We start from the raw sequence: 20969 nt of genomic DNA, 5'->3' as shown, positions 1-20969 counted from the left end.
TTCCATAATTACTTTATCTTTTGGTTCATATCTTATTTTCATTTCCATATATTTATTATTTAATTAACAATGAAAATATTTTATACAAGGATGAAAAAAAAATATTCATTTTCTTTACATCTACCAATTAAGTTAACTTAAGTCTTAAATATTCAATTTGATCCGATAGTACTTTAAACCTAAATGATTAATGGTAAAATTGCTAATTTTATTTTTAGTTTTTGTAGCTACATATCACTTACAATCTCATAGTTATTAGAAGAACTCGACTTTAACATTTTAATTGTGACTTATTTAATAGATTTTTGAGATATTTTCTAATTTATCATTTGAAATTGTATTTATTTTATAATTCATTCAAATTTTGGGACCAAAATTGTAAGTTAGAGATTAAAATGATATATTATGCTATCTATCAAACTGAGTGTATATACGTAAAAATAAATACTCTTTTTTAAATGATACCTTTTCATAGTCTTTGTTATTGAAGGAGAGTGACGACTCTTCATGATGAAAATGATCGAATAACAATAATTTTAATTTCTTATAACAAATATTATTAATAAAGGGATATCTTAATTTTGAGAGCTTTTCATAATAGTTCTTAACGTAGAAAGTTTGCAAACTCTTTTAGGAAACATACACTTCTTTCAAGATCTAACTTTTCACAAATTATTCTCAAAATAAAAGGTTTTTTTTCCCCACAAATTCATATATATTTTTTTTATTTTTCTTGACGCTCATTGGTGAAGCCAAAATGTCAGAGCCCTGGTGATCTCTTTACCTTATGGGCCTGCTCATTGAAGGCCCATTAGACGAATAGCAATATATTGGGCCGATGAAGGCCAGCATTAGTCCAGAAAACTTGGGCCGAGTTTCGGGCTTTGAACGTGTTGAAAAGGCCCATATATGAACCGGTCTATTTGTTCTTTAAACCAGTCTCCTCACGCTCGTTGTCTTTGAGTTTCCGCCTACTCCATTGGCTTTTGGCTGTTGCAGGTTCTTCTTCAGTTCTCTTGTGTTTTCGTTTTCAATTTTCTTCAATTTGCTAGCAGGGTCGTCCATTTGGCGGCGGTAAAGTGAGGGTGGATATGGCAGATGACATTTACGGCGGCGCTTCACTTCCATCAGGTCCCGATGGTCGGAAACGCCGTGTGACCTACTTCTACGAGCCTACAATCGGCGATTACTATTACGGCCAAGGCCATCCGATGAAACCTCACCGTATCCGCATGGCCCATAATCTCATCGTTCACTACGGCCTTCACCGTCGGATGGAGATCAACCGGCCCTATCCTGCCGGTACTGAGGATATCCGGAGGTTTCACTCCGACGACTATGTCGATTTTCTCGCCTCCGTCAGCCCCGAAACGCTGTCGGATCACGCTTTCTCTCGCCATCTCAAGCGCTTTAATGTTGGTGAGGACTGCCCTGTTTTTGATGGCTTGTTCGGCTTCTGCCAGGCCTCTGCTGGCGGCTCCATTGGTGCTGCTGTCAAGCTCAATCGCGGCGATGCTGATATTGCTATCAATTGGGCTGGTGGGCTTCATCATGCTAAAAAGTCTGAGGCCTCCGGTTTCTGTTACGTCAATGATATTGTATTGGGGATTCTTGAGCTGCTGAAGTATCACAGGGTAATCTTCTTAAAGAAGAATACTTGTATTATAAGTGTTTTAGTTTTTTCTAATTGTGCTGGATGCTTTCTACATTTAGTTATATATTTTACTTTTTCTTCTTCTTGAAGTTTGAGTGTGACTGATTATTTGGCAATGTGGGACTTAATGTGAATTAAAAATTCTACTTGAAGTAGTGGTTCTTACAAATGAAGATTTTATGTTTGCTGGATTACACAATCATTATATTATACTATTTGGCTATTTTTGTACTGTGATTTTGTGTTTTACCTTAATTCTGTTCGGTTTTCGGGTCCAGGTATGGGGTTACGCTGAGCATGCGGTTTTGAACATTTCTCTTCAATATCTTAGACAAATGCATCAAATTGTCCTGTTATAGCTTTAGCTATGCTTCATTTTCTAAGGTGCTCAATATCATTGTGCAGCGTGTACTATATATTGACATTGATGTTCATCATGGTGATGGCGTGGAGGAGGCATTTTACATTACTGACAGAGTAATGACGGTCTCCTTTCATAAATTTGGGGATTTCTTTCCAGGGACTGGGCACATTAAGGATGTTGGAGTAGGGACTGGTAAAAACTATGCCCTTAATGTCCCCTTAAATGATGGAATGGATGATGACAGTTTTCGTGGTCTGTTTAGGCCACTCATTCAAAAAGTTATGGAGGTGTATCAGCCTGATGCAGTAGTACTCCAATGCGGAGCTGATTCATTGTCTGGTGATAGGTTGGGGTGCTTCAACTTATCTGTGAAGGGCCATGCAGATTGTCTTCGTTTCTTGAGATCATTTAATGTTCCTTTAATGGTATTAGGTGGAGGAGGATATACAATCCGCAATGTTGCTCGCTGCTGGTGTTACGAGGTTTCTCTCTTCCTTTGTGTCCATGTGTATTCTATTTTATCTTGTAGAATTAGGATGTATCCTTACAAGTTGTGTTTATGGGGATTTCTCTCAACAGACAGCAGTTGCTGTTGGAGTTGAACCTGACAATAAATTGCCTTACAACGAGTATTTCGAGTATTTTGGACCTGATTACGCGCTTCACATAGAACCATCGAACATGGAGAATCTAAATTCACCTAAAGATATGGAAAAGATAAGGTGACTTCTGATTAAATGTTGTTCTTTCATGGCATACTTGGTCCGTACTTCTTTCAATTGAACATTGTAAATTTAGTTTCTTTCGATGTTGATAGTCTTAGTAGAAATGCACTTTTCCAAGAAATAATCGATCGTCAGAAATGTTCAAAATGCTTACTTATGTGGTTTGGAAATTAACTTGCATAGTTGTAGTCGCTAGTTAGCATTGGCATTGCTCCATTTTGGTAGCAAAAATACTGTGAATAAAGGATAACCCGTATCTAAGAGACTAGTTCACTTCTTGTTCATACATTAAATGGCAAATAAGTTTTGGGTTTCAAGAACTTGTATGGTTGTCTGACTGAATAATCTAATATAGACAAGTTGCCTCATTTCTTCTTGCAGGAACACCCTGCTGGAGCAACTCTCTAGACTCCCACATGCACCCAGTGTACCGTTCCAGATGACTCCCTCGTCAGAAGTTCCGGAAGAGGTTACAAAAAACCTGCACCATAATTTTTACATTTAGTTACCACTACCATTATAATACCCTGCACACTGCTTCATAATTTCTATTTGTATGTAGCGCTTTCTTCTCTTGAGATCATCCTGGTTTCTTTGGTTGTAAGGTTGAAGAGAACATTGAACGTAGACCCAAACGCCGTATTTGGAATGGTGAGGATTATGATTCTGATTCTGAAGAAAACAGAAAGCGACCAAACATTAGTGAAGGGACTGGTGTAAATAACATGACAAGGTAAAGCCTTAAAGCTATATTTTCTTTCTCGTACATTTTTCTTGTCGCACCAAACGTTGCCTTGGGAGGGTAAGCTTTTCTTAGCACTGGATATTAAATTTCAAAGGTAGATATATCTTGAGCTAATCATTGAGGCATTCCAATTTCTGCAAAACCTAAATTACTGAATATCAAGTACATATGAGGCAGGGACGTAGTAGATGGTATGGAGGAAGATAAAAACATGGACCATCAATCTTGTTGACACATAAAATCTCATCGTGTAGAGTTCTCGACGACCTTGAAGTCTAACCAATTTCGATAAGCAACACCTAGGATCAAGCCATACTTCTTAAAGCCTGGGTTTCGTCTTCTAATTTGGCTTAGCATTGGAACATAAGGATCAATCTTCTGTTTCAAGGCTTTCTGTTCTCAACGTGAAAGTTCCAATTTGTACACAAGGAATACACTGTAAACAGGAATGAAGGACATTTACATCGGAGACTTTTGTACCAATATTTTGATGTAGTTGATTTAAACTTGATGAGATATTCTCTGTTGTGTATGAACTTGATAATTCAGAATTAAAAGTTCACATCATGTCACATTTTAAACTTCGGTATCCTTACATTGGTTGGATGGTTATTCGACATCCAAGCTTAGAAGGTTTTTCCAAAATCCATATGACAAAACCTGCGTCAAATGGATCTTCAAGGTTACTCTTTTCATATCATAATGATAAAAAATATCATTTCTTTAATGTCGAAACTATTACGCCTCTAATTAGTAAGAATCCCATTAATTGGATTTCTCCACTTCTTTTTACTTTTCTCAATGAATTCCTCAAATATCTTCCGGACTAGTATTTATATTTGTTTTTTTTTTTTTAAAAAAAATTCTCCTGAACTGTGGGATTGATTTCAATTATAAACCTCTGAATTTCTTAAGTTTTATTTTAACTGTTGAAGTTATTTGTAGGTTCTGCTCGGATTGCAATGGTCACTCAAGATACTCTGTTTCTGTCTTCAATTTGCAGGATTAAGTGGAAAAATGGGGTTGTTTTCAAAATTAGCAAAAATAGGGTTTGACAAAATGTATTTGTTCCCCTAAGCATAGAGGTATAGAGCTAAGCGGAGCAATGAAAACTATTAGCTCTCAAATTTCTTCTAAAATTGTAATGGTTTTTTATGTTCCGTCTTTAAGGAAGACGGAACCAATTTCTTTTCTCCTTTTTTCCTTTTTTTTTTTCTTCGCGAATTCTGTTATTTAAAAAAAAAAAAAATGATAAATGATTTTAGGTGAGATCTAAAAATTACTGTGTTATATAATTAGGTGAGATTTTGAAGAGAAATAATTGAAAGATCAATACCAATTCCATATCATATTTATGTTTTGCAGGGAAGAATTATTGATTTTGGTTTTTAAAGTATTTGAAACATTATTGTTTGCTGAAAACTATTTGAAAAGATAGATTTCGTTACGTATTGGTAATAACCGTTTAATTGACCAATTTTATCCGTTTTGTTTATAATTCCTGTTTTTTCAAATTAATCTAAAATGAAATAATTGAAAGAACACTAGGTTTTTTATGCTTGAACTATTATATAAAATGAGTTCAATGAATGTAACATTAAAAGCAAAATGCTCTTCTATTCATTATTGCAAGATGATCCTCTTCGATCATGCCTAGAATGCTCACCTATAACTCCGTACATTTGATGTTTGACCTTCATCAATATCCTCATACGTGATCGATAGGTCACATATTGATCATCAAATTCAAATGGATTATGATAGGATTGACCTATGTCCATATTGTGTATTCTTGGATTGTCAAAGGAGGAATTGTTGAATATGGAGCAAACGTCATCGAAGGTTGCATTATGGGCGTAGGTGTGTACTTGCAGTGAATGATGAAGTTTCATATTGTACTCCGTGTTCAACTGAGATGCTGGGATTCCGTACATGGTCATCTTTTGGTTGGACAAAATGATCCTCATCTTGAGCTGAATTGCCTCTGTTTAGATCAAGGACAAAAATATCGTTATCGGTGTAAATATCAGTAAGTCAGATTTACGGATATATTGACAGATATTTAAATGTCAATGGATATTCTAAGAAAAATCATACCATGGAAATGTTAGGTTTTATGTTCTAAAACTCGTGGTTTGTAAACAATAAACTTATTTATGATAAATTAAATAAAGTTGTTATTGAAGTTTGATTCAATAAAGTTGTATTGAATATATGAATTGCTTATTTCGTTTTAGAAATAAATTCAATAAACTAAAAGATCCATGACTATTACATGAGTACTTGAACTTTATGTGGAGACATATAAGTGGATCAGGTTCAAGTAAATAGTCTAAATGATCTATAATATATGAATAAGATTGGATGTCTTATTCTGGTAACACGATCGAATGCGACCCACTTTGTAGTTGTTACAAGGAGTTGTAAAGTGCTACAAACAAAGTTATCCTGATTCGTACATGTAGTGACATGAGGAGTGAGGGCGTCCTGTGCAATAAGTTTGCGCAAGATCGGACTAAGAAATAAGTCACTCTTACTTTATAACACTGTTTACTGTTTAATACTGACTATTTCAAAGAGATGACCTAGGTAACTTGACCTTAATCTTGAGCTAACTATGAACTCTTGTTTATTCGGGATTATCCTTAGATTTGCATAGGTGAAGGTTGGCTCAACAGTGCCAGCTCAAGAAGCCTTTCATTTAAGGTGTAAGACCGGGTAGATAGTTAGAGACATAGGGTGCAGGATGGAATTCACTCTCATCTGCTTTTAGGGATAGTAGAGAGGTTGTTTTCTTCAATGCTGACTCCGGGTCTTGAAAAAGGGGCCCCACCATCTCATGGCCCGAGAGAAACTCGGTTTGATGATTAGATCACAAACCAATTGTTCATTAGAGGATTAGTGGGACTTAAGGAACAAGGGGTAATCTCGGGGGTAAATCAACTATTTGACCCAGCCGTTATTACGAACAACCTATGAAGGGTTAACTTACTAATCATAGTTATATCGAGTGGACACAATATATCTACAGTGAGGGGAGTGTAACTATGTGCTTTAGTGAAGTGACCCGGTAGTTAATGAATGGGGGTTAATTCGGTGTAAAGAGTTTAGCCAATTAATCTCGGATCGTTGGAGCCCAAGATCTGTAGGTCCACTAGGTCCCCTACTAGCTCACAAACTGATTAGTCTTAAAGTAGCATAATAAGTTGATTTGAAAAGTTCAAATTGAAATTAAGGGAATTAGTATTTACATGTGATATAATTACACGTTTAATTTTGGAATTAAACAAAATTAGAGAATCGATTAATATTTAAATATGATTTAAATATTAATGAATAGAGATTCATGATAGTGAAATTGATGATTAATTAATTTGATATTTGATATTAAATTAATTAGAATTAATTAAATTGTTTAATCAATTACTTATTATTGATTTTATTAGAAAAATTAATTATTGAATCAATTTTTTGTAAAATTAATAAAATTTCAATTTCAGTTAAAGAATTAAAATTGGAAAAGTTTTAATTTTGAAAATCAAAATTAAAAAAAAGAAATTAATTGAAAATTGGAAAAAATCCCAAAGTGGGATTTTCCCATTTTCAAGCAAGTTGGTTCTCACATTCCACTTTGTAATTACAACTCAAAATCAAAGCTCGAGTTGTAATTCATGCATGAAAGTCATGCAATAAATAAACTCATTTATGGCTAGAAATGATGATGCAACAGTTGCAAAATTTGTTGAAAAAGTGTGTTGAAGAATAGTTCTTCAAAAGGCTGATAAACCAGTCATTCCCCTCCAATTTCCCTAATTCAAACTTGTTTTGAGTTTCACAACTCAATCTAAGGCTCCAAGAGAATAGTAGAGAAGACCTTGTGGTGGTTCACAACCAAAGGAAAAAGAGATTTCAGCTGAAGATCGTGATTCAAGAGGTACTTCAAAGGTTAGTGTTGAAACTATTTTTTTAGTTTATGAGCATACTGAATTTGAAGCCAAAATTAATCAATTAGAATGTTTAATGATCCTGTTTTTCTTCCGCTGCATACTTCCTTAATCCAACAGGAAATTCATAAAAGTATTGTGAAATTTTTAATCAAATTTAGAACAAACTTATTTAAGTAATAAACTATGACTTTAAGCATATAAATCAATAATTACAAGTCAAATATGTTTGGTAATGGAATAATATTTAATAATGAAGATAAAAAAGAATATTATGAACATAATATTTTATTAATAAAGTCTAGATCATACAAAATGAAGGTCAAATATAAGATTCAATAATAAAAAGATGATCTAATAGGTACTAGCACAACATTACCACAATTCATTTGATAATGACATTCTCAAGTCATTGTATATTAAAAATTTATTGCATAACTGGAAGTATGTCGTCCATGAGTTCAACATCAACTCCAATGCTACCAATAAGAGGGTACTTTGGATCAAACTATGTTAAATTCAAATGAGGATGGTATGAAGAATGTAAATAACAAAAAGACTCTAAGTCTAAGTCTAAGTCTTCATCATTTTTACGAGGAAGTTGTCTTTGTGTATAGATTGATGCCTTAAACCCATCACTATAACCACAAGAACCATAGTCACTTGAATGACTATAGTTACTATGAGAATAACCATAATTACTATTGTTAAGACATATTGATTATGTCCATATTGACTGTCCAAACTATTCCCTTTATACTTGAAATAAGTGAGTCAGCATCATATGTAAGGATCTTTTACGAAAAAAAAAAGTTTTCCCATTGTTCTAATTCCTAGTCCACCAACTCTATGGTTATGGGTGGCATGCGGTAAATTGAGATTCTCCAATGAAGTTGGCTGCTCCACCAACTTTATGGCCATGGTCTAAGTCTTTTTTGTGGTTTTGCCAAATTTAATTCCTTTAAAAATGAAAGTTCTGGATTAAAAATTCAAAAAAAAAAAAAAAAAGAAAAGAAAAAGAAAAGTAGCACATTGGAAAAGCTTGATATTGGAAAAAGGAAAAAAAAAGATATGTAAAGATAACCGGATGACATGTAGACAAAATATCCATGATATTTTCATGATATATTCACAAAAACATCCGTGTTACATCCACAAAATATCCACGATTTTGTTGACTTGTGAAAAATATTAACACAAAAATATATATTAGAGACATATCGCTAATATCAACGATATATCGTGACATTTGGAGAAAAAAGATCTTACCCCAATATCTCTATCAGATATGTAATTTACGGATATATCGCATAATCGTCAATATATCGAGATATTTTCATCCTTGGTCTAGATGTTGAGGCTGGTATATAGTTGTCAGTGATTGTAAATTCATTATGTAACCTTCAATGAGGTTTGAAATATTACTCTAGGAAACAATATTAGAAAGAATTTTAGGATGTCACATTGTAAACAATCATAAACATAAGAACCATTCCTTAATAGACTTTGATATGATGTTCTTGATTGTGCGTATCACTTACTGATGTTGGTGAACTATCTTTCATATCTAGGACAAACATCCATACCCCCATGATTGGGTTTTCCCAGATAACATAATTACGTCGATGTTGCCATTGTTAGGGGTGATGCCCTAAATCTCGTGGGTCCTATAGTTTTTAATTGTAATGTACAAACATTTTATTTATCTAATAAAATATGAGATGTTTCATTTGACATTTAGTAGCATTATTCCACAAACCAATAAACTAACATTCAAGGTTATCTTCTGTAGCTTAAACATGTATGTAGAGCCATACAGGTGGATCGTGTTTAAGTGATAACCAAAATGGTCTGTAGTAGATGGATAAAGCTGGGTACCTTATCTTGGTGACATTACGAATACGACCCGCTTTGTAGATGTTACAATTGTTGTAAAGTGCTACAAATGATCTGATCCTGATCATTCATATAGAGACATGTGAGCAAGGGTGTTCTATACAAAGGAGTTTATATAAGACCGAACCATGAAATGACTAGTCTCATTATATAATGCCGTTAATAATTGAGACTTACATTTCACTAGGATGATCATAGGTGACATGACCTGAATCCTGAGTGAGTTGTAAACTCATGTCTATGAAGGCAGACCTTTAATTTGTATGAGTGAGGTTGGCCAGATCGCCGACTCATCAAGCCTACCATTTTGGGGATTCGTCTGATTGGGGAGTTGGGAACACCGCTACATAAGACGGAATTCACTCCTTCCCTAACGTCTGGGTAAGTAGATAAATTGTTCCCTTAAGGGCTGATTCCAGGGCTTGAACAATGTGGCGCCACATGCTCTCTTGGCCCGAGAGGGGTTTGGTCATAGTTGGACTATGACTTATTATTCATTAGAGGGATCAATGGTACTTAAGGAGTTAGATGTAACTACAGGGGCAAAACGGTAATTTTGACCCAAATATACTTACGAGCAATTTATGAAGGGTCATTGGACTGTTGACTGGTTATATTCAATGGACACATAAATATATCTGTAGTGCGAATAGTGCAGTTGTCAGTCTTTAGTGGAGTGACGGACAGTTAATGGACGTTGAATAATTTAATTAAAGAAGTTTAATTAATTATTCATGTACCATTTGAGCTTCAATCTATAAGTCCACAAGGTCCTCTCTATAGCTCAACAAGGATTAATGAGAATCAATTTTGGATTAATTTGAATTGTTCAAATTAATTTAGGGAATTAATTATATGTGATACAATTAAATTAATTTGGAATTTGGAATTAGTTTAGAATTTGGGTTCTGTTTGGGTTAGTATTTGGATTTTGTAATTAATTTGGAACACATCAACACATCAAAGCTTGATGTAAGTTGGGTATTTTGGAATTAGGGCTAAGGATTTAAAATTGACGTTTTTGGGGTGAATTCGATTGTTGTAGGGACGTTAATTCAACGTTTTGGTTGGAGATTGATTGCTCGAAATAATTTTTGGACTCGCAAATCTAAGGTAAGTGTCTTTCTACTGTTTTATCTTCGAACTAGTCGTTCCGACTATTTGGACTGTATATTTTAGACTAAATGGACTGGTTATACTGGATTTCTTGGACTGTATATTTTAGACTTAATGGAATGGTTACTCTATATTGCTTGGTCTGTATCTTTTATATTGAATGGACTGGTTATTCTATACTGCTTGGATTGTTAATTCTTTGACTAATTGAACTACATGATGTAATGATATTGACTGAATGGATTGCTTTGACCATGATGTTATGTAAAGATGACTGAGGATATTCTGGAAATTTTACCTCTAAGATAAATGATAGTACATATAACAAAGGAGTTATATGCAAACTAATGCATGCAAAGTTATAGGGTTCTTGTTAACTTCTCTTAGCTAGGCAGGTGTACACATTTGACTGCATATGCTATGTATATTAGGACTGATTTGTGAACCTTTGGATTACACACTATGATTGATGTATGCTCATTTGGGTTCAAGTTTATGACTAATTTGTAGACTTTCATGTTACATACTATGACTGATGCATGTTCCTTTGAGTTTATGTTTACGACTGATTTATGGACCTTCAGGTTACTCACTATGACTGGCTTATACTCTCTTGGGACACACTTATAACTAATTTGTGTACCTTCGGGATACACACTATGACTAATACATGTTCCTTCGGGATCACTTTATGACTGATAGGTGATCCCTTTGGGATCACTACAACTGATATGATATGGGTGTACATCGATGCCTAGATAAACTAGTTAAAAGGTAACCTAAAAGGCCCAGTAGTGAGTCACTTACTGGGTATTATTATATTCATAATTTCTTCCTTTATGTTTTTTTAGACAATGACTAGAAAAGGCCGACGGGTGACAGACGGGACCCGTGATAGAGCCATATGGGGACAAGAGAAATCGCTTCCGCTTAATCCATATTTTTTTAGTCATTTTAATGCTTTGAATATTTTCCTTTTAAATGTTTTTAGGAGACCCCAAATAAAGGTTTTATTGTTCTCCTTAAGCCATATAGAGTCATTTTAATGCTTTGAATGTTTTCTCTATTGTTTTAATGCATTTTTACTTCAATGGTCAAAATTTTTTCTAATGTAAATGTGTGTTTACGAGTAACGACCCTTGTCAAAGTACTCGAAAGTTTGAGTTGTTACAGTCATCTTCTTCATAGAAGATTTACAGAAAGTTTCTTTTTGTATGTTCTCTCTGGATTCCACGAATGATCACATAAAGCTCTTCCTCTCTAAAATTTTCTCTCCCTCACCCAAAACTCAGAGCCCACGCACACCTGACAATTCTCTACCCAAAAGAGAATACAGAAACCTACGTTTGGTGATGTCATCATTGGGTGTTCTCGATTCTTTTTGTTCCTGACAGATCGATGAGGGATTTCGTGAAGAATTTGGTTTCTTCAACGGTAAGTCTTTTTCTAACCCTTTATCCCTATTATTCCCTCTTTGAAGCATGCTGTAAAATTGGATTTTTTGCATAATCTTTGTTCTGTAATTTTTTTGTTCTGTGAAAATAAAAATTGGGTTGATCCCAAAATTGGGCTGATCTCCACTTCCATAATGGATTTTCACAGTTTCTTCAATTGGTATTAGAGCCAGGTGGGTTGCATTATGTAAATAAATTCATTGATGAATGGAATATTTTTTGGTTTGCAATTATTGGATAATTTTGGGATTGGATCATAGATTTACAGTTTTTATTTTACAAATGGGTTTGTAAGGGCCATTTTTTTTTGGCATAATTTGCAATAGTCTGTTTTTGAAATTCTTGAGTCGTTTGTGAGTTTTTTGGTTGATTTCTGGAGAAATCGAGGCCAAAATCGGAGGAAAGTCGAAGGAATTCGCAACTGTATAGTGGCTACTGTACAGTAGCGTTGCAACGCTACAAAGGGCAGAATGGAATGCTCTTTATGTAGCGTTGCAATGCTAGGTTATAGCATTACAATGCTCCGAGACGAAAAGAATGGACTGTTTCACGCACGATTTGATTCGTAGCTTGACTGGTTCGTGTCTGGTTCGCTTGGTTCGAGCAGCTCGAGGGCGGTTTGGGTGCTGGGCAGTCCGGTTCGTGCGGTTCAAGGTCCGGTTTGCTTGTTTTGAACCGGTTAAGCTATTAATTTATAATAGTTAGCTTTTTTTTAATTAATTAAATTAATATAAGTGTTATATTAATCTAATTAATTGTTTAGGAGTCTAATCCCTGCCCAATAATTATTTAAATTATGCATATGATGTATGATTTAATTTATATAATTATGTCATAATATATGCCATATAGTAAAATCTCACCATTGGTTTTGCACCATTCACGCATCATTTATATTATAAATATTATAATATATAGTTGCATGATTTATTTTTATAGCATTCTCATGCATCATATAATATAAATGTTATAATATATGTTTGCATGCATTAGTAACATAGCCATGCATCATTTATAATGAGATTAGAATTGAATGCATCATATAATATAAGTGTTATAATATATAATTGAATGCATGGGTGGATGTTTGTTATTAAGATCACTTTTCTAATGAGATTAGAAATGAATTTTATATTTTAATCAGTTTAATAGGATTAAATTGGTTTTAATTAAAAGATTAAATTTGTAACAAATGTATCTATAGGAGACCTTTTGTCTAAGACTAGTTCTGTCTAGATTGAGATATTTAAGTTGACGAAAATAGAACACCTCTACATGGAAACTGACCTGAAAATGTGAATTAGATAGATTTGCTGCAAGCATGCAATTTTTTTTTTTTATTAAAGTTTATTAAAAAGTTTAATGAACATTAATCAAAATTATTTAACTATCCAAAATAAGTGTTTCTTTTGGGCAAATTAAAACAACCACTTAGTAAAATAATTAGCCGTATTTTTTTAAGTTAAATTAACTCCATGTAAAATACTCAGTGGGAGGAAAATGAGGTATATGATACTTAATTTTTCCTTTTTTCATGTATCTCCCTGTAAGTTCACACCGTGAGGTGAGATCTATACTCGGCCTCGAGGCACCTTTGCTTGTGTCCCCCTACGAGTTGTGTTTATATAGGTCAATACTAAGGTAATGGAGAGAGTGTTTATAGTAAGTGGGAGGGGAAGTGCGTCAACACATCCCACGGTCTCTCTCATTATTTTGTAGTAAATTTTCAGGCCCGACCTCGAGGCATCTTTGCTTGTGTCCCCCTATGGATGACATTTGTATGACTTTTTACCCAAACTCCAGAAATGGATAGGATTACTTTAATTTTAGCTCCAATCGATTTTTCCATATGGTTGGCTCATTGGGGCAGAATTTTAGAATCTAAAATGAGGGGCTACACTTACAAGAAAATGTTAAGCAAGTTACAGTTTCTGGACCGAACAATAGTGACTGATATTTACAGTAACAAGGAGTTGTTCTGTATATTGGTTGAGATGTACCTGATCACCCTATGATGGCTTTTACCATGCTTCACTGAAACATCGTTGCAAAATAGATGTCACATAGGGTGCATTATATTATTTTGCTAAATTTGATTGGTTTTTCCCAATGGGTAATGCTTGGATACTAATATAAATAAATTGTATGTTTAAGCAAATTTCATAATGACTTCTGCAACGCTAAATTTACTTGCCGCTGATAAACTTATCGACGAAAATCACATTACATAGAAAAACACAATCAACACGATTTTAATCATTGATGACCTGGGATTTGTCCTTATGGAGGATTTTCCTCCTGTTCCTGCCCAAAATTCTCCTCGAAACGTTCAGGAGGCATACGAGTGTTGAATACAGGCAAATGAAAAGACCCGAGCATACATCTTGGCAAGCCTTTCTGAAGTCTTGACCAAGAAGCATGAGCCCATGATCACTGTCTGGGAGATCATCGAGTCCCTGCAAAGGATGTTTGGACAACCATCAGCAAAACTCAGGCAAAACGCTCTGAAAACATCTTCAATGCCTATATGCAAGAGAGGGCATCTGTTAAAGAACATGTTCTCAACATGATGGTCCACTTCAACGTGGCGGAGATGAATGGGTCAGTCATCGATGAAGCCAGGGAGATTAACTTCATCTTGGAATCTTTGCCTAAAAGTTTCCTGCAGTTCCATAGCAATCCTATTATGAACACGATTGACTACAACCTGACTACCTTGTTCAACAAGCTATAGACATTCCAATCTTTGATGAAAACCAAGGAACAGAAGCGTGAGGTAGATGTTATTTCATCCTCTAAGAAGTTCTATAGAGGTTCAACTTCTGAAAATAAGTCTATGCCTTCTTCTTCCGGCACTAAAAAATGGAAGAAGAAGATGAAGGAACTCTTATTCAAGAGTACCTATGAGCGGAAGTAGGTCTTTCCCATTCATTGTGACAGAATTACCACATATACCTTCAAACATACGAATATGGATTCATAATACTAAAGAGATCAAGAGAAGGAAACAGAGATGAATTTCTTCTTCACAGCGAGTCTAAAACCCAACTGTCTACCTCGAACAATCACCACTCGAACAGAAGGAAACAGAGATGACACCACCACTCAGAGCCCTCAGTATTCTTGGAGTGAGAATCTAAAGTGTGGGGTTTGTTCGGATTTGGTAGAGGGGAGGCGGAAGAGAGAACATACACAACGATGAAGCAAGTGAGAGATGAGGTCATCTATCACATAGACAAGATGTTTGATCGTTTAAGTGAAGTATACGATTGTGTAGGAAAGGGTAATAAAAGGGTGAGCGAGCGTCTAAACGATCGTGTAGGAAAAACTAACCGATCGTCTATACGATCGTTTAGTAAATACCAGAAGGTAAATGATCGATTAGGAAAAGGTAAACGATCGTTTAGTAAATAGTGAGCGAAGGTGAATCGGTAAGTGATCGCTTAACAATATCGTATAGGTAAGCGATCGTGCAGGCACTGATTTTCTAAGCGATGACACACTCTTTAACACAATGTCCATGCATCTCATGATTAACACACTGTCAGCTATTTATGCATCTCAAAGTGATCTTTTAACACACTTATCCGTTATTAGAACATAAGAGACACCGTTCCATTTCCCTTTTAACCGTTCAATGAATGTGATCTCATCATATTCATAACCCATAATTTATATCATACATTAATTATAGTATTTTTCTTCCACTAAATATAAATCATATTTATATCCAATTTTCTCCAAATTAATGTATCTCATACACAAAATTAATTATATCATATATAATTAACTAGTTCAATTATATCATATATAATCGAACTCCCTCTTGTCAATTTGAACATTTCAAACTGACCCAAAACATGAATCTCAACTTGTATCCAAGCTACCAAGGGGACCTTATAGACCTAAGGCTCGAAGCTCCAACGGTACGTGAATAGCTGACTAAACTCTTTAGTCACGATATCTACCATCCGTTAACTGTCAGACATTCCACTAAAGACCGACAGTTGAACTCTTCTTTCCATAGATATATTTCTATGTCCATTGGATATAACTAATCATCAGTACGATGACCTTTCACAGATGCTCGTAATTACAGTAGGCTAATTTACCGTTGTGCCCCTGTAATTACATCTTCCTCCTTAAGTACCACTAATCCCTCTAATGAATAATACAACATAGTCCTACTATGTGCAAGCCCCGGGAACATCCCTTAAGAGAGCAATCTATCTACTTACCCCTACTTTGGGAAAGAGTGAACTCCATCTTGTGAAGCTGAGTTCCCAGCTCCCAAATCAGACGAATCCCTAAAATGGTAGGTTTGAGTTGGCGCTCTGGCCACTCGCACTCATGCAAATCAAAAGACCACCCTCAATGGCAGGAGTTTCCAACTCACTCAGGATTGAGGTCATGTTACCTATGGTCATATTAACGAAGTAAAGTCTCAGTCATGAATGGAGTTATATGACATGACATTAACACTTCGAGGTCAGATCTTATACAAACTCTTTGTATAGGAAGCCCCCGCTCGCATGTCCACTTCACGAATAATTAGGATCAAACCATCTGTGACAAGTCACAATATTTGTAACAATTCCACAAAGCGAGCCGCGTCCGTAGTGTTACCAGGATAAGGTTTCCCTCCTATATCCACATACTACAGACTATTTTGGTTGTCACTTAAGACATGATCCACTTGTATGTCACTACATACATGTTTTAGTTACATAAAGACAACCAGGGATATTAAGTTTATTGGTTCGTGGTAAAAATGAAAAATATCTAAATGTGCAAAGTCAAGAAGTGAAATAAATATCATATATATTAGGGCACAAACCCCAACAATCTCCCACTTGTCCTAAAGCGAAGTGGGGAGTACAAGTAAATAGGTACAAAACAATAAACTAGGGCAAAAAAACCCAGTGTAACAAAATCTCCCACTTGCCCTAGTCCAGCCGCGGGCGGTCCCATAGACCCATGCTCTGAAGGTGACCCTCAAACACTGTAGCCGTGAGAGCCTTCATAAACGGATCAGCAACGTTTTACTCCGAGGTGATCTTCGTGATGATCACTTCTCCTCAATGCACTATCTCGCGGATTAGATGATACTTCCCCTCTATGTGTTTGCCGCGCCTATGACTTCTAGGCTCCTTGGAATTTGCCACAACACCACTATTGTCACAATAGAGGGTTATAGGCCTAGACATATTTGGAACAACTTCCAGCTCTATCAAGAACTTTCTGAGCCAGACGACCTTAGCAGCTTTACAAGTCGCTACGTACTCGGCCTCCATCGTGGAGTCGGCGATGCACCCCTGCTTAGTGCTCCGCCACACTACAGCTCTTCCATTAAGAGTAAATACTGACCCTAAAGTGGACTTTCGAGAGTTCTTATCAGTCTGAAAGTCAGAATCTGTGTATTTAGTAAGGATCAAATCCCTAGACCCATACACGAGTATGTAGTCTCTCGTTCTCCGAAGATACTTGAGAATGTTCTTAATTGCGATCCAGTGACCCTGGCCTAGGTTAAACTGATACCTACTGACTATTCCCACAACATAACAGATGTCTGGCCTAGTGTAGAGCATCACATACATTAAATTACTAACGGCAGATGCATATGGGACTCATCTCATGTCCTCAACCTCTTGAGGCGTCTTAGAACACATGTCCTTAGACAAAGTGACTTCATGCCTGAATGGTAGTAGGCCCTTTTTGGAGTTTTGCATCGAGTACTTGAGCCAGATGTTGTCAATATACGATGCCTGAGACAGTGCTAGCACTTTGTTCTTACGATCCCGAAAGATCTGTATACCCAGAACAAACTGAGCCTCTCCCAAATCTTTCATTTGGAATTGGGTTGCTACCAGTTCTTAACTGTAGGCAGTAGACCTACATCATTCCTAATGAGTAGTATATCGTCTACATACAATACTAAGAAAGCTGCTGAATTGTTGACTATTTTATTGTAAACACAAGGTTCATTAATGTTTTGGTAAAAGCCATACAATTTGATCGCAACATCAAACTGAATATTCCAAGATCGAGACACCTGCTTTAGCTCGTAAATGGGATGATTCAGTTTGCAAACTTTTTGCTCTTGAACTTGGGCAATGAATCCTTCGGGTTGCACCATGTAAATGGTCTCCTCAAGATTGCCATTCAGAAAAGCCGTCTTGACGTCCATTTTCTAATCTCATAATTATAATAAGTTGCAATGGACAGGAGAATGGATTGACTTTAATATGGCAACAGGTGATAAAGTCTCCTCATAGTCGACTCCCTCCATGTGGGGGTATAACCCTTTGCCACAAGTCGAGCCTTGAAGGTTTGCATCTTCCCATCAGCACCCTGTTTGCACTTGTATATCCATTTACAACCTATAGGTCTTACCTCATCAGGCTGATCTACAAGAACCCATACCGAGTTGAAGTACATCAACTCTATCTCGAAATTCATGGCTTTGACCCATTCATCCTAGTCAACATTCTACATTTCCTTTTTATAGGACAACGGATCCTCAATGTCGCCATCTGTCACCATAGCTAGGATTTTCATGAAACCCAGATAGCGATCAGGCAGGTTCATAACCCTCCCACTGCGTTGAGGTTCCCTCAAATCTTGAGGTGGAATTGACCTACTAGATGAACTATCATCAACAACTCTGGTTGATGAAACAGGTCCTTCAACAACTCTTGTTGAAGTTTCAGTAGTTTCTTTGGAAAGCTCACTTAACACGACTTTACTACGTGGACTGTGCTCCCTAATATGATCCTCCTCTAGGAAAGTAGCATTCGTGGAAACAAACACCTTGTTTTCGGACGGATCATAAAAGTAACCTCCTCGTGTACCTTTGGGGTAGCCTACAAAGAGGTACAATCGTGATTCCAACTTCTTGAGATTTGCCTCAAGCACATATGCTGGGCAACCTCATATACAGAAGTGATGTAAACTAGCTTTACGCCCGTTCCACAACTCCAGAGGCGTTCTTGCAACATTTTTAGAAGGAACACAGTTGAGAATGTATACTGCAGTCTCCACTGTGAAACCCCAAAACGAGTCCAATAAAGAAGCATAACTTATCATCGAATGAACCATGTCCAACAAGGTTTTGTTTCTCCATTCTGCTACACCATTTTTCTGAGGCGTATCTGGTGCCGAGAGTTGGGAAACGATTCCATGTTCTAATAAATAGTCCTGGAACTCAGAATCCAAAAACTCTCCACCTTGTTCTGATCGAAGTGTTTTTATTCGTCTATTCAAAGCATTCTCAACTTCGATCTTAAATAATTTGAACTTTTCAAAAGATTCAGACTTTCGTTGCATTAGATAGACATACCCATATCTCAAGTAATCATTAGTAAAACTGATAAAGTACTCATAGCCTGTTTGAGCTCACATATTCATTGGACCACAAAGGTCAGAATGTACTAATTCAAGAGACTCTTTGGCTCGATAACCTTTTCCAGTAAAAGGTCTTTTAGTCATCTTATCTTCAAGGTAAGATTCGCACACTGGTAAAGAATTTTCCTCTTACTTGTTTAGAAGGTCATTCTTCACCAATCTCTCAATCCTATTGAGATTGATGTGCCCTAATTGATGGTGCCAAAGTTGCATTTTCTTTTGGAGAAACTCGTCGACGTATAGATTGAGTTATGACAGATTTAAACATCTCTATGTTATGGAGGGAACTTAAGGCTAACGGTCTTAGCACATTCAAGTTATTTTCTAGTTTAGCTGTACAAATTTCAACACCATCCTTATGAATAAACGCTTTATTCAATTTAAAAGAAAGAGTATAATTAACAGACACTTTACAGAAATAAGGTTTCTTTTTAGTTCAAGAACTACAAAGACATATTTTAATATAAAAGTTAACTGGATGGCTCCCTCTGCCACAGCTGAGACGACGTGCCCAGTGCCTACTCACAATGACGTCTCACCAGCCTCCAGCTGTCGCGAGGATCTAATCCCCTGAAAAGAAGAACATACATGATTAGTGGTGCCCGAATCTACTATCCAAGCAGAATCATCATTCTGCACTAAATAAGTCTCTAATACAAGTAAATCATATTTACCTTCGTCTGCCTTGGCATTAGCCTTGGCTACCTTATTTTCCTTCAGATAATGAGGACAGTTCCTCTTCCAGTATCCGTCCTAGTTACAGTGGAAACATTTTCCTTTTTTAACTAGCGGTGGATGCTTCTTCTATGTGACAGGTGGCGAGTTAGCAGATGCATTCCCTTTTCCTTTACCACCCTTCTTTTTCTTCTCCTTTCCAGAGTTAGAAGTTGAAGGTGCCGACTTTATTCCTGAGGTCGAACCTCGATAGAACCTTTTAGAGGACGAGATAAAATTTGTCTCACCTCCCTTTTTCTCCTTACTTTCAGCAAGGATTGATAAGTCTATAACTCGTTGAGGAGAGTGGTAAGGGGATAGTCCAATTTGTTAAGAATCGTATTGCTAACAAAGTGGAAGAAGCTCTCTGGAAATGAATGCAGGATAATACTAACCTAACTGCCCTCATCGATTTTAGACCCATTCATCTCCGCTACGTTAAAGTGGACCATCATATTCAGCACGTGTTCACGAACAGAGGTGCCTTCCTCCATTTTGGAGCTGAAGATGTGTTTCAGAGCCTCATGCTTGAGCTGTCCAGACGGCTGTCCGAACATTCCCTGCAGGAACTTCATGATCTCACGAGCTGAGACCATGGACTCGTGTTTCTTGGCTAACACGTCACTAAGACTGGTCAGGATATAGGCTCGGGCCTTCCAGTTTGCCCGTGTCCAATGCTCGTACGCCGCCCGTACGTTTCGAATAGCATCCTGAGGTGGAATAGGAGGACATTCCTCCGTAAGGACAAACTTCAGATCCTCGATGATGAGTATTGTCGTGAGCATATGTTTCCAACTTGAATAGTTTTGGCCATTCAGTTTTTCGACGCTAAGTAAACTGATAGTGGTTGTAGCCATTAAAAACCATTGCTGAAAAAACGAATAACCTTTTATAAGACTTTGAAAAAACCACATTTTTAACCAATTAGTTTTAACAAAATAGATTCCAAGTAC

At 36.3% G+C, this 20969-nt stretch overlaps 1 protein-coding gene across 2 annotated transcripts; it reads left to right on the top strand.

Moving 5' to 3' along the window:
• Positions 1-925: 925 nt before the first annotated feature.
• Positions 926-4069, top strand: LOC120071856 (histone deacetylase 6-like). Of its 2 annotated transcripts, none has more exons than XM_039024256.2 (6): positions 926-1634; positions 2060-2500; positions 2598-2740; positions 3125-3212; positions 3349-3476; positions 3666-4069. In XM_039024256.2, the coding sequence occupies exons 1-6, from the start codon at positions 1092-1094 to the stop codon at positions 3718-3720; spliced, it is 1398 nt and encodes a 465-aa protein (XP_038880184.1). In that variant the 5' UTR covers positions 926-1091; the 3' UTR covers positions 3721-4069. The 2 variants fall into 2 exon arrangements, with proteins under 2 accessions (XP_038880184.1, XP_038880185.1); XM_039024257.2 differs by having other exon boundaries at positions 938-1634; positions 3743-4069.
• Positions 4070-20969: the final 16900 nt, after the last annotated feature.

This window comes from Benincasa hispida, chromosome 2 (genome assembly GCF_027475165.1).
Source record: "Benincasa hispida cultivar pf3 chromosome 2, pf3_genome.v1.1, whole genome shotgun sequence".
Taxonomy (NCBI): Eukaryota; Viridiplantae; Streptophyta; class Magnoliopsida; order Cucurbitales; family Cucurbitaceae; genus Benincasa; species Benincasa hispida.
This window is presented reverse-complemented; position numbering and strand designations above follow the sequence as displayed.